Source organism: Bison bison, unplaced genomic scaffold, assembly GCF_000754665.1.
Source record: "Bison bison bison isolate TAMUID 2011002044 unplaced genomic scaffold, Bison_UMD1.0 scf7180017864141, whole genome shotgun sequence".
Classification (NCBI taxonomy): domain Eukaryota; kingdom Metazoa; phylum Chordata; class Mammalia; order Artiodactyla; family Bovidae; genus Bison; species Bison bison.
In genome coordinates, this window is record NW_011494713.1 from 6,088,350 (window position 1) to 6,101,518 (window position 13,169).

General features: G+C 42.7%; 1 protein-coding gene across 3 annotated transcripts in view; it reads right to left on the reverse strand.

The window, feature by feature from the left end:
* Positions 1-12,177, reverse strand: part of BNIP3L (BCL2/adenovirus E1B 19kDa interacting protein 3-like) — a 24,381-nt gene extending 12,204 nt beyond the window's left edge. For 2 of the 3 annotated variants that reach the window (XM_010840160.1, XM_010840158.1), the window contains exons 1-2: positions 11,969-12,177; positions 4,268-4,451 (exon numbers count right to left, since the gene is read on the reverse strand). In XM_010840160.1, the coding sequence (XP_010838462.1) occupies positions 4,268-4,451; positions 11,969-12,068 (284 nt within the window). In that variant the 5' untranslated portion in view covers positions 12,069-12,177. Of the gene's footprint in view, positions 1-4,267; positions 4,452-5,176; positions 5,260-11,968 lie in introns of those variants that run through there. The other variant, XM_010840159.1, reaches the window with a different exon arrangement.
* Positions 12,178-13,169: the final 992 nt, after the last annotated feature.

Here is a 13,169-nt window from a genome sequence, read left to right on the forward strand (position 1 = left end):
ACCTCATGCAAAGAGTTGACTCATTGGAAAAGACCCTGGGAGGGATTGGGGGCAGGAGGAGAAGGGGATGACAGAGGATGAGATGGTTGGATGCCATCACTGACTCGATGGACATGAGTTTGGGTAAACTCTGGGAGTTGGTGATGGACAGGGAAGCCTGGAGTGCTGCGGTTCATGGGGTCGCAAAGAGTTGGACACGACTGAGCGACTGAACTGAACAGATTAGAGCTGCCAAGAGCATGTGTACGATGGTAATACATACAGATGCTGGTGAGACTGACTAGAAAGTGAGATCCCCAGAAATGTGTCAGATATTTCCAAAGGTCTAGGAGTCTTTGACTATTATAACTGACATAAGTGAAAAGTATTAGTCGCTCAGTCACGTCCAACTGTTTGCGACCCTGAGGACTCTAGCCCACCAGACTCCTCTGTCCGTGGAATTCTCCGTGTGAGAATACTAGAGTGGGGAGCCATTCCCTTCTTCAGAGGATCTTCCCAACCCAGGTCTCTCACACTGTGGGCAGATTCTTTACCATCTAAGCCACCAGGGAAGTCACATAACTGACATAAGAGATTCTACGATGAGGGTAGGAAAAGGGAAAAGCTGGTTCTATATCAAACCACCATATCAACGTATTTAGAAAATTTCTGTCTTGAACTGGAACAGAAATCTCAGGCTACATAGCACAGGAACCCAGTAAAATGAGGGACTCTTATCCTCAGTGTACGGTCATTAGGCTGCTAACACTGCTGAATTCACAGCCACAGATCAGGTGAGGGGCCAGCCTCACACAGCCATGATGATGAGGACAAGGCAGCCAAACGATCAAGTCAAGAATCCCAGAGAAGCACTGTTCCTCTCTACACTCATCTTACCATGGCAAGCTCAAAGTATGCTCACTTAGCTTAACACTCAGCATTTCACTGGTAGGCTGATCTGAACAATCTGGCGTGCATTATTATCCTGGCTCGTTGGCTTAAAGCTCAACATTCAGAAAACTAAGATCATGGCATCTGGTCCCATCACTTCATGGGAAATAGATGGGGAAACAGTGTCAGACTTTATTTTTTGGAGCTCCAAAATCACTGCAGACGGTGACTGCAGCCATGAAATAAAATGACCCTTACTCCTTGGAAGGAAAGTTATGACCAACCTAGATAGCATACTCAAAAGCAGAGATATTACTTTGCCAACAAAGGTCCATCTAGTCAAGGCTATGGTTTTTCCAGTGGTCATGTATGGATGTGAGAGTTGGACTGTGAAGAAAGCTGAGCGACACAGAATTGATGCTTTTGAACTGTGGTGTTGGAGAAGACTCTTGAGAGTCCCTTGGACTGCAAGGAGATCCAACCAGTCCGTCCTAAAGGAGACCAGTCCTAGGTGTTCATTGGAAGGACTGATGCTGAGGCTGAAACTCCAATACTTTGGCCACCTGATGCGAACAGTTGACTCATTTGAAAAGACCCTGATGTTGGGAGGGATTGGGGGCAGGAGGAGAAGGCGATGACAGAGGATGAGATGGTTGGATGGCATCACTGACTCGATCGACTTGAGTCTGAGTGAACTCTGGGAGTTGGTGATGGACAGGGAGGCCTGGCGTACTGCAATTCATGGGGTCACAGAGAGTCAGACACGACTGATCGACTGAACTGAACTGAGGAAACTTTTAAAATTTTCTCCTGTCTTGACAACAGGATGAGAATCTCTAGGGACAGGGTCTCTGCGCTAGTATCTTTAAAAGCTCCTGGGGTGAATCTAGTGTACAGGTTGGAAACTCCAACAAGAGGCTGGAACACAAAGCAAACACACAGAGGTTATTTTCTAATAATCACTGCAGTGACAATCATGTTTGTTTGTTTTAGTCACTAAGTCATGTCTGACTCTGTGTGACCCTATGGACTATAGGATTTCCCAGGCTCCTCCGTCCATGGGATTTCCCAGGCAAGAATATTGGAGTGGGCTGCCATTTCCTTCCCCAAGTGGCAGTCATATAGCTACAGGATAATTTTTAAATTAAAAATATACATAGGGACTTCCTTGGTGGTCAAGCGGTTAAGAATTCAACTTGCAAAGCAGGGGACATGGGTTTGATCCCTGGTCCGGGAACTAAGATCCCACAAGCTGCAGGGCAACTAAACCTGAGCACCACAACTACTGAGCCTGTGCACTCTGGAGTGACCTGATGTAGCCAAATAAATAAATGAATATTTAAAAATAAATATATAAATATTTTAAAATAAATAAAAATACACATAAGTTAACTTTGGAACTATAGCCAACACTCCTAAAACACTTCCGCCTACAAGAAACAGTTCTTAACAATTCCAAGTATAGACACATTGGCAATTTTGATGACATGAGCTGTAAAGATGTTTTTAAATGTTCAGGTGTTAGATATCCCTAGAAAGCATCACTGAGCTAGAGTCCGAGGCCTCCTCTGAGGGGTGACTGGTAACCCAGAGCCTGAAAATGAGTCAGTGAGAACACAAAAGTGTCTAAGAGCACCTACCACACATCAATTAACATGTTTAGAAACCTAACTGGAACACGTTCATGGGAAGATGAATTTGTATTAGATCACAAATATAACCGCAACCCCTGGTGGTCAGTGGTAAAGAACCCACCTGCCAATGCAGGAGACGTGTGTCCCATCCCTGGGTCAGAAACATCCCCTGGGGGAGGAAATGGCAACCCACTCCAGTATTCCTGCCTAGAGAATCCCATGAACAGAGGAGCCTGGTGGGCTATAGTCCACAGGGTCGCACAAGATTAGACATGACTTCTTGACTAAACACACACATAAGTGATACAAGATGACCAGAAGGTGGGCAGGTGATCTTTTCTCTGCTCAATGACAGCACCAAGGGAACGGCCAGTTAAAGGACTCGCGAGTTCCCATGATGCAGGATTGCATATTTGAACATATAATAAAAGCCTTATCAGCAGGCCCATAACCAGCAGAAGACTTCAGAAGCCCATCAGTGAGTCCCACAACATAATATAAATGTGATTCACAAAAACAGACTTCTGCTGGAGCTCCTATACCTGGTGGCAAGCTGCTCAGAGGCACGCCATCTGCTCATAACAAGAGCTATCCTGGCTCCTCAGAAGCCCAGGGACATGTGAGCGATGTGAGGAGGTGTTGGGGGCGAGGGTGTGCCACATGGCCATCACACCAGTCCTTTGTGCCTCAGTAACAGCAGTGGATCACCTGTCATGCAGGAACTTTGAATATGATTTAACTCTTGATTCTCCTTTTCTACATTTTCTGGTAAGAAACAACAGCATGTACTATGCACAATTTTTACAAAGTATAAAAACTCTGAAGACCGATGGCCAGCATTGCATCCTCTACAGATAATCACTGTTTACATTTCAAGATGGCTCCTTAATCTATTTCCTGTGTATCTGCATTTTCTATATGGCCAGTGTCAGTGAACTCTCATTAGCCAGAAGATCATCCAATAACCCAAAGTGCTAATACTACAGCTGTCACCAGTCTAAGAATTGTTCAATATACCGCTAATGTCATTTAATTCCTAGTCCCTCTGGAAAAAAGAGAAGGCTGTACTGAGAAGTACACTAACAACTCAGTTCCACTCTCCTCATATATATTTGTATCCTGAACTCCCTCACAATAAGCAGTCCTTCATCAGAAGAACTAGTCTCCCCAAGCCAAATATAGGAAAACAAGAAATAAAACTTCTTTTGAGCTTTAAGGAAATTCAATAGCCTTCAAAATTAACTATCTTTACAGACCCTGGTTGGTGCCTCCATCAGACTAATATTGGTATAACTTGAATCAGCTTGTAGTTCCTGCAACTCAGACATTTAGTGAGTGGCTACTATATGCCAGCACCATGACTGTCAAGAGTGAAGCTGGACCCCTGCCTTTTAAAGCCTCACAGACTACATAAGGGAGGACAGATACATACAAAGATAACTGTATACGAGGCAGAAAGAGACCTGTGAAAAGACAAAGGAAATGGGAGAAAGATTAATTCTCTAAGTAAACATACATATCACTGCCTGGTAAATATCTGAACATGATACAATCTGAAGAAGGAAACTAACTGATTTAATCTAAGGAAAAAGTGGGAACTCATGTCCTTGTCAACTGGCTGTCTGATTTAAACACATGCTGCCAAGAAATTGGGAGCTATATTTTTGTCAAATGAGGATGTAACTCATTTATTTTTTCTAATGGGAATTAACCTGGCAGCCCACCCATTTCTGGAACTCCACCAGAACATGGATCTCACTCACCTGTCGCAATGAGAACTGCCTCTTGAACTGCTCTGTCCGGATTCATGCTGTGCGTCCAAAAGAATCTTCTCCATGTCCCCATTGTGGATGGAGGATGAGGAGGGTACGTGCTCTAGCCCCCCATTCTTCCCATTGCCATTATCATTGCCATTGCTGCTGTTCATGGGGAGCTCCACCCAGGAACCTGTTGGACAAGTCAGATAACTGCCGTCAACCACAGCAAACGGCGGGTTTGAGTGTGCATGTACCATGCAGCCATGGTGAATTCAGATAAGAATTCTGGCTCGCCTGGAACCAGAGGTCCAAGTATTCTCAAGAAAATAAACAAAGAGCAATAAAAGTCAGAAGATCTACACCGCTCTGTTCCTGAAGGTTCTTGTGCAATCCACCGATGTAGAAGAAGCTGGAACTCTAAAATGAGGAACTTAGAAACATGTCTTTCAGCCAGTTTTCTCTCTGGTTAAAACTTATGTACAATAAACACTGCAGGAGAACTTTTAGGTTGCTTTTCAGAAAATAAATAGCTACTTTATTACCAGATAGGCTGCTTACCTTTAATATTTTAGTTACATATATACGTATTTTCCATAGTCTGCCTTTATCTACTTAGTTGTATAGTCTCTATCTGGCTTAGAAATTTCATAAAGTTTATCTTAGTAGTTAGCAACTGTGCCCTGATTAGTACAAACAACTGAGAAGCTCCTGGAGAGGCAACTTAAGTTGATCATAAACATGTCAATTTGTGTGCAAGTCTGGAGCATAAAAATGAATGCAGCTGGCTCTTTGTTAAATCAGGTGAGAATGCTAAAAGCTCTAAAAAACGCTTTCCTGTTCCACAAATTAGTTTCTTCTCTTCCTTTATACGGTATTCTTTCCATTCCTTCTCCTTTCTCTATGCACTAAACATACCTTGCAAACTTGGCTTTTCTTTCTTCGCTCCCACAAGTTCCACTGCCTAGGGTTTTCATGAGGCCGAGCCAGGGCGGGGCGGGGGGCGCGGAGCGTGCATGGGCAACACTGACTGCCTCAGACGGAAAAGAGGGTGGAGCCACAGGAAATGGGCGGGGCCCTGGACATTTGGATTGGTCTTGAAAATATGGCTCCATGAGTTTGCTGACTACAAGAATGTCCTTTAATTTTAGTAAGAATTGACCAATAGCCAATAAAGCAACTTCACAACAAAAGAAAAGAGTGGTATATTTTTTCTCATAATTTCCATTCCTTACAACAAATTTTGTTTATAAAAGGTAATCACATAAGTTGGTGGAATCGTTCCTTTAAACTCCAAGCACAAGTGTTGGAGTTCTGTGGCTGAACAGTCTCCTATCAGTAAGTCAGAGTAACAGGCTCAAACCCTAAACTGCACCCTAAATGAGGTGATGGCTAATCTAGACTCAGAAGTGAACTCAATATGACCGGTCTACAAAGGAAAAGCTCAAAAGGTAGCCCTGGCTGGAAATCTGACTTTCCCACTTATTGTGACTTCAGTTGCCTCATCTGTAAAATAATGATAACAAAGTACCTTCCTCCCAGCGTTGCTGTGAGGACTAAATAGAGGAATACAGGAAAAGTGTCTCGTAAAGAGGAGATGTTTGTCTATGCACTAGTTAAGAGTTGATATTTGTAATGTACAGTGTTTGCTCCATAAAAATGAAGTTCCCTTTTCCTTCCTTTTCCCTCCAAGGCAGTCCCAGTGGCTGTCAGAATCCCATCATCACCACCAAGTCTTTGGCATTGTATTGTCAAACAACACAACTGTGAGACATCTCTGAGGTCGTCTTCTGTCCACACACAAAAATGTACACAGACTGGACAGGACTCAAAACAGATGAACAAATTCCACTAGCAAAGCTAAGAAAGATCTAACATTGGAGGTCATTTAACTAAATGCTTATGCTTGGAGGGCATATGGAGTGCATAAGAAATACACTAAAAGCATCCTTAAGTTTACAGCTCTGTCAAAATATTTTCTTTCCTAAAGGCTATCAACCCAGAATATTCACTGGAAGGACTGACGCTGAAGCTCCAACACTTTGGCCACCTGATGCAAAGAGCTGACTCATTGGAAAAGACCCTGATGCTGGGAAAGACTGAAGGCAAAAGGAGAAGGGGGCCGCAGAGGATGAGATGGTTAGATAGCATCACTGAGTCATGAATTTGAACAAACTCAGAGAGATAGTGGAGGACAGATAGAGGAACTTGGTGTGCTATAGTCCACGGGTAGCAAAAGTTGAACATTGACTTAGCAGCTGAACAACAAGAAAGTATTTTAACTGAAAAGAGTGACAGATAAAGGTATATAATGAACAAACTGTTTTGTTTTCTACTCCCACTCTTTTCTAGGACTGAAAAAACCTAATTTACACCAATAAGACCAGTTCTTCTTGTTCTGAAGCCCAATGTGACAAATAAAAGCCTAGAGTTGCTCTGGTAGAAGTAGAACTAAGGAACCAGGAGTTCTAGAAGGGTCTCTGTGAAAGCCAGTCTTCCCTAAAATATAATTAACGTTCACTGGAAGCAGCTGATAGGGAGAAAAAAGGCTGTAACAATATGAGGGTTTGGAGACCTTGCTTTTTGTTTGAAGGACTTCCAAACCCATATGTAAATTCCACTTTCTACATTAAACGTATGTAAGTAATCAGAGTGTAGGAACTTGAGGAGACACACCTAGAAAGGCTTGGTGAAAATGACCTGCAACAGCCTTAATGTATGTGTGTGCTCAGTCACTCAGTCATGGCCCCCCAGGCTCCTCTGTCCATGGGATTCTCCAGGCAAGAAGACTGGAGTGGTTTACCATTTCCTCCTCCAGGGGATCTGGCGTCTCTTCTGTCTCCTGCACTGGCAGGCGGGTTCTTTACCACTAGCGCCACCTGGGAAGCAACCACCTCTACTGCGTGATATCATCTCAAAGGAAGAAGAAACCTCTGGCGTAAGTCCTGGTAATACCACCATGTGATAAACAGCGTGATGACTACAGTTAATAACTGCATTGTGTATCTGAATGAAAAGAGAGTAGCTCTTAGAAGTTTTCACCATAGGAAAAAATTTTTTGTAACTTTGTGATGATGAATGTTAACTAGACTCAACTGTATTGGTCACTTCAGAATAAATAAATAAAACCATTATTTTGTACACATGAAACTCATACAATGTTGTATCTCAGTTACACCTCAATTTAACACACACACACACACACACACACACACACACACACAGGGGCAGCCTGGATGGGAGGGGACGTTTGGAGGATACATACATGTGTATGTATGGATGAGTCCCTTTGCTGTCCATGTGAAACCATCACAACACTGTTAATCAGCTATGTTCAAACATAAAATAAAAAATTAAAAGAATACAGAAGGGTTGCATGCACACAATGCAAAAGCAAAAACAAAACAAAACACATCTACCTCATAGAGTTGTTGGGAGGATCACAGGAATAATAAAAATAAAGTGCTGTGTGTTAGTTACTATTATAGTTCTACTCATTATCTTTTAAAAAACACCTATTACAAAATGAATGCATTCCTTGAAAATGTAAACAGTACATGAAGGACAAATTCAACCCTGTTCCCAACCTCCCATTCCTACTCCTAAAGGAAACTACTTTAAATAGCTTCATTTGGAGACTTCCAGAGAATACTTCATTTTTTTGTGTTTTGCTTTTACAAAAAAAAAAAAAAAGGAACTGTATTGCACCTACTTTTCTGTAACCAGTGTTTCTTACCTAACAACTTGATGTTTTTCAATGTCAATATATGTTGCTTTACCTTATTCCTTTGCATTGCATCCCATCATAAAGATACACCATGCTTTAACCATTATCCAAATGGCAATGGTTAATCATTACCCAAATGACTGTCTCTTAATATTTTGTTATTACCCAGGACTTCTGTGAACATTCTGCCAAGTAATCTGGCAATATCCATTAAAAGCCTTAAAAAAGGAGATTGTCGTTAACTCTTAATTCTCTTCCAGAAATATCATCTATGGAAATATTCAGAGAAGAGCAAGTTAGACACGGATATCCATTAAATGTTTACATAGTAGCTTTATCTTTTGAGTAAAAATGAAAAAAGGCAGACTTGTCTTTCTCAATGGATGAACTACATATGCCTTTTTCTCATCACCTACTTCATTCCTGATTTGCAGCCTCAGAATTCCTGCCTGGTCTAAGGTTACCAAGTCCCTTTTTCCTTGGAAAGGAAACAAGGCAAGATATGAGCACTGTGCTGTCCAAGTATTACAAAGTTGAAAGAAAAACCTCAATGAATTCTCTTCCTAATAAATAAGCTTTAAAATTAAAAACTGGAGGCTCTATTATGTTAAAAGACTACTTACAAACTAACCATGGTTCTGTTGTGTCAGGTTGCACATATACACACTACAGGAGCTATTTTCTAGCTGAAGTGTGAGAACTGCTAAGAGGATTCAGAGAAGCATGCCTCCACACTGTGAAGGCTGGTCCAGTAATTGTGATTACATTCATGACTGCTTGGTGTGTTTGCTCTTTAGAATTTTATAACCACCAGTTCAATCCTCTTGCAAGAAGGGAAAATGGGAAAGTGAGAGAATGTGGGAAAGGAGAGAAGGAAAAAGAGTTTTTCTCAGTCTTTCCCCAAGTGTTCAATCCCATGTGCAACTCATTCTAACCCAGGGTAACACATTTCATTATGTCTTATTTTCTTTCCTCAAAACCTTTCTTTTACTTCAAGTACCTGATGCTGGAATCCAGCTGAGAACAGTCACTGACATTTTTCTTTAAAACAACAATAACAACAAAACAGTATTATAGCCTTAAAGGCCTTCTTGTAGTCCTGGGGAACCAAGTACACCATAGCTGAAGATGTTTAAAAGATTAAAAAAAAAAAAAAAAAGGCTGTACTGCCTACATGAAATAATAACAAAAACTGGATTACTACTGTAATTTTCCTCATCTTACCTACTGAATTTTATGACATAAATGTCCAATATCCTTAAGTAAATTGATACTTTCTCTAAACTAAAAGTAGCAACTGGAAAATATTCTTTTAACTTTGGAAGTAGTTCAGATATTTCTCCACTGATTTGTAATGAAAGCAAACAGTCCCTCTACACGGATAAACTTTTTTTAAAAAGTCAGAGAAAGGTTTCATTATACCAAAAATTTCAATAATTTGCTATTAAAGCCCCACTTTGACCCCTGAACTACAGATAAAATCCCAAGCCACAGATTATCTGTACAATGAGTTCATCTCCTGTTTTTCAGACTTGTGCAACTTTGCCCAACAAAGAACTTCAACTTATCAGCAATTTGGGTAGTATTAGACGCCTGAATAAGTTGTTTTGCAGAGTGTCCAAAAATCACTTGAAGGAATCAATAAGCCTTCTTGTTTTGTTCAGTCCAGATTTGTGTATCAGGCTTAAAAAAAAAGAGTGAAAGGCAAGAGAAGCATAATGAAATGTGGCACCATCTAAAAGCTTTTCAATAACATTTAAAGCAGTTCGCCCTAGCTCCAACAAAACACTTTCTATCTAGCAGATTTCCCGAAGCAACATTTTGATACTATACACACAGGCTGAGCATCCTTGCACTTCTGTAACAGCTAATACAAATGTATCAGCACCTGATTGGTCAAGGACATCAAAGACCTCAGGGGTCTGTTAGAACAGGGAGGAAAATCATCACATGGAGTGCAACCCCATTTTTCTGTTACATGGTCAAAGGTAAAGAAAAATTCCTTTGCTTTCTGTGATGCCAGGGACATATACTAACCAAACAGCTAATTTGTATCACAGAAAAACTGGAGTGCAATCAAGAAACAATATACTACAAAGAGATCCATAGGCAGGTCACCTCTGTACATTAGGTGGGATATAACACAGGGAATAAATAAGAAACACACAAGATCAGGGGATTGTGGGCCACTGAAGAGAAGTGTCCTGAAAGGAACACTGGATCGGGTGAAAGTAAAACCTCAGCTCTAGGATTTAGCCTGTGGTGAACTTGGACAACACACCTGACTCTAGACTTGTTTCTCTCTTTTTATATGCTGATTTTTGCTGTACAGCAAGGTGGTTCAGTTACACACATAAATATATATATATTTTTTACATTTGTTTCTAATATGGTTTATCCCAGGAGACTGGATATAGATCCCTGTACTATACAGGAGGACTTTGTTGTTTATACATTCTAAATAGACCTGTTTCTTTACCAGTAAAGAACAGTGGACAGCTACTCCTAATGTTTCTTCCCGTTTTAAAATCACTTGCTTTTAAAAGAGTATGTTTAAAAAAAATTCTTTTTAATTAATAATTTTTAAATGCATATTAATATGAGGCAAATAACATTAAAAGACAACGAAATTAATCCTAATTTACTGTAGGAAATAATACATAAACCTTACATTCCAGAACATAAGACACTTCAAATTTTTGAAAAGTCAGCATTTAAGGAATCACTTAATCAAAAGATGGAGCAAGAAAAATAAGCACTGAAAACATTTTTTAAATACTCAAATTCTATCTCAATATTGTGAGGAAAGGAACTCTCTTCTTTAAAATAATTGTTGGGCCATGTTGAACACCTCTCCCTGATCAAAGATCTTGCAGTGCTTTTAATGTCATTTAAGCATCCAACTGATTTTTAAACGACTTTATGTGGCCATATGTTAACTGTCCCAACTACCTCTTTCAAAAGGCAAATTACAGGAAGGTTAGGCAAGAACCTTCCCAAGACTTTCAAAGAGCTTTAAAGGGAACTGGGAAAAACCTCAGAACAAGATGTCTAAGCACCAGAATGTTAGGAAAAGCAACCGTATTTGGTCGTAATTCGTAATTCGATATTGGCATTGACTTTCAACAGCTCACTTTTAACACATTAAAAACGAATGAGTTTTTAATCTCGTCTCTAAAAATCCATTGCCCCAGACGCCAAGATTTGTGCAATCTTGGACGGTTCAAGAGGCTGTTCATAATCAGGTTTACAGGACACACAACACGATCGTTTAAAAAAAAAAAAATTACTTGAGCAACTCTGAAACATCTTTTTTAAAAAAAAGTAGCATAGCCTCCTCACCCCCACCCTCACGTGATACAAGTAACCACTAAATTACCAAATAATCTTCCTGGCCAGCCTGTGCTAACAAAAGAACGCAACAAGAGGGCTCATGTTCCGAGCCCAGGGGAAAGGCCGACCCAGAGAGGTGGGGTCAGCCGGGCCTGGCCCAAGCTCCCAGCACCCTTGACCTCCCGCCCGCCCTCGGCCGCCCCCTCCTCTCGGCCTGCTGCCCGCGTCCATCCCCCGGCGTCCCAGCCGCACGTCCCCATCTCTGCCCACGTCCCCTTTGCTGCCCGCTCCGCCCACCCTCCCTCCCGCGCCGCAAGGCCCACCCCTCCACACCCCGATTGGCTCCTCTCTGGGGCCCACCACAGGTGGGATCTGCTCGACCCCCTCGTCTTCCCGCCCAACTATCCTCCCCAACCGCGAACCCAAGCCGTTCCCCATCCAAGACCCCAGGAGAGAGCGGAGCCAGGTTAGGAGGAAGACAGAAGCGACTCCTCCAGACCTGTGACGGGAGCTGTCAGTCATCCGCACATCCTCGGCCTTGACCAATGGGCTGTCTTCTCCTCCCGCCCCCCGCGCGGAGCTGGCGGCGGCGACCCGAGCAGCTCCTCCTCCCCCATCCCCTTAACCGAGTCCGCTGGCCCAGCACTCACTGTTGAGGCCGGCAGGCGGTGGCAGAGACTGTTCGCCTTCCTCACAGTTATTGTTGTTGTTGTGCGGGGGCGGCGGCTGTTCTACTAAGTGAGACGACATTGTCTGGCGGCTGGAAAAGCTGCGGCCCCGCAGCAAGGACCGTCTCCGGTTCTCGGGCAGCAACACAACAAGCCGAGTCCCCCGCCCCCCTTTCCGCGCCTGCGCAGTCCCTCCCCCACGCTGACGTCAGGACCCGCCCCGACCACGTGAGGACAACACAACAAGCGACGGGGCGGGGCGGGGGCGTGCCCAGGCGAGCAAGGTACGTGGAGACGCGGGAGTCGCGCTGACGCGCGCGCCAGGAATGAATTCCTGCGTGTCATTGACTGGCAGGATGGAGTAAGGTATGCGGCTGTAACTGGAATAGAGGATGAGGAGACGTGTAATGAGGAAGTGCAAGGGCCTCAGGTGCTGACACGCAGGTCTCCCACACCTGCGGGATCATTGTTTTATCCTACCCGTGAGCATTTCTTTTTTAATTTCCGTAAGGACTCTTTAGATATTTACCTATATAGGTATCGTGGTGACACAAGGGAGGTGCCTCCCCGTCATAAATCTAAAATCAAGCTGGTGGAACACTGACACGCCAAACAAGGAACAATATAAGGCAGGCCAGATTTTTTAGTTGTTAAACAATTTAAAAAAAAAACACATAATTACAAACAACACGCAATCATTATTTTAAAAATGGAAAATTTCAGGAAAACAGAGAAGAATATAATCACATAAATCGCATCACTTGGCCCATTCTGGAACAGGACATGTGAAACGTTGTTTCCTATAGGTGGGTTAACCTTAAACCATGTTCCTTAACCCTCCACCTACGTCCTATCTCCGTGTCTTTGTCGTTTCCTTGGTCTCATTTATGTGTGGCATCTATTTCTCTCGGTCTGTCATTTGTTTTGTTAACCTTGTTTCACTATAGTGTGTTCTCTCTAGTGTTAGTCGCTCAGTTGTGTTCGACTCTTTGCGACTCTATTGGCTTTGGACTGTAGCCAACAAGGCTCCTCTGTCCATGGGATTCTCCAGGCGAGAATACTGGAGTGGGTTGACATGCTCTCCTCCAGGAGATCTTCCTGACCCAGGGATCCAACCCGGGTCTTCTCCTTTGCAGACATTCTTTACCAACTGAGCCACCAGGGAAGTCCAGTATTTCACTAT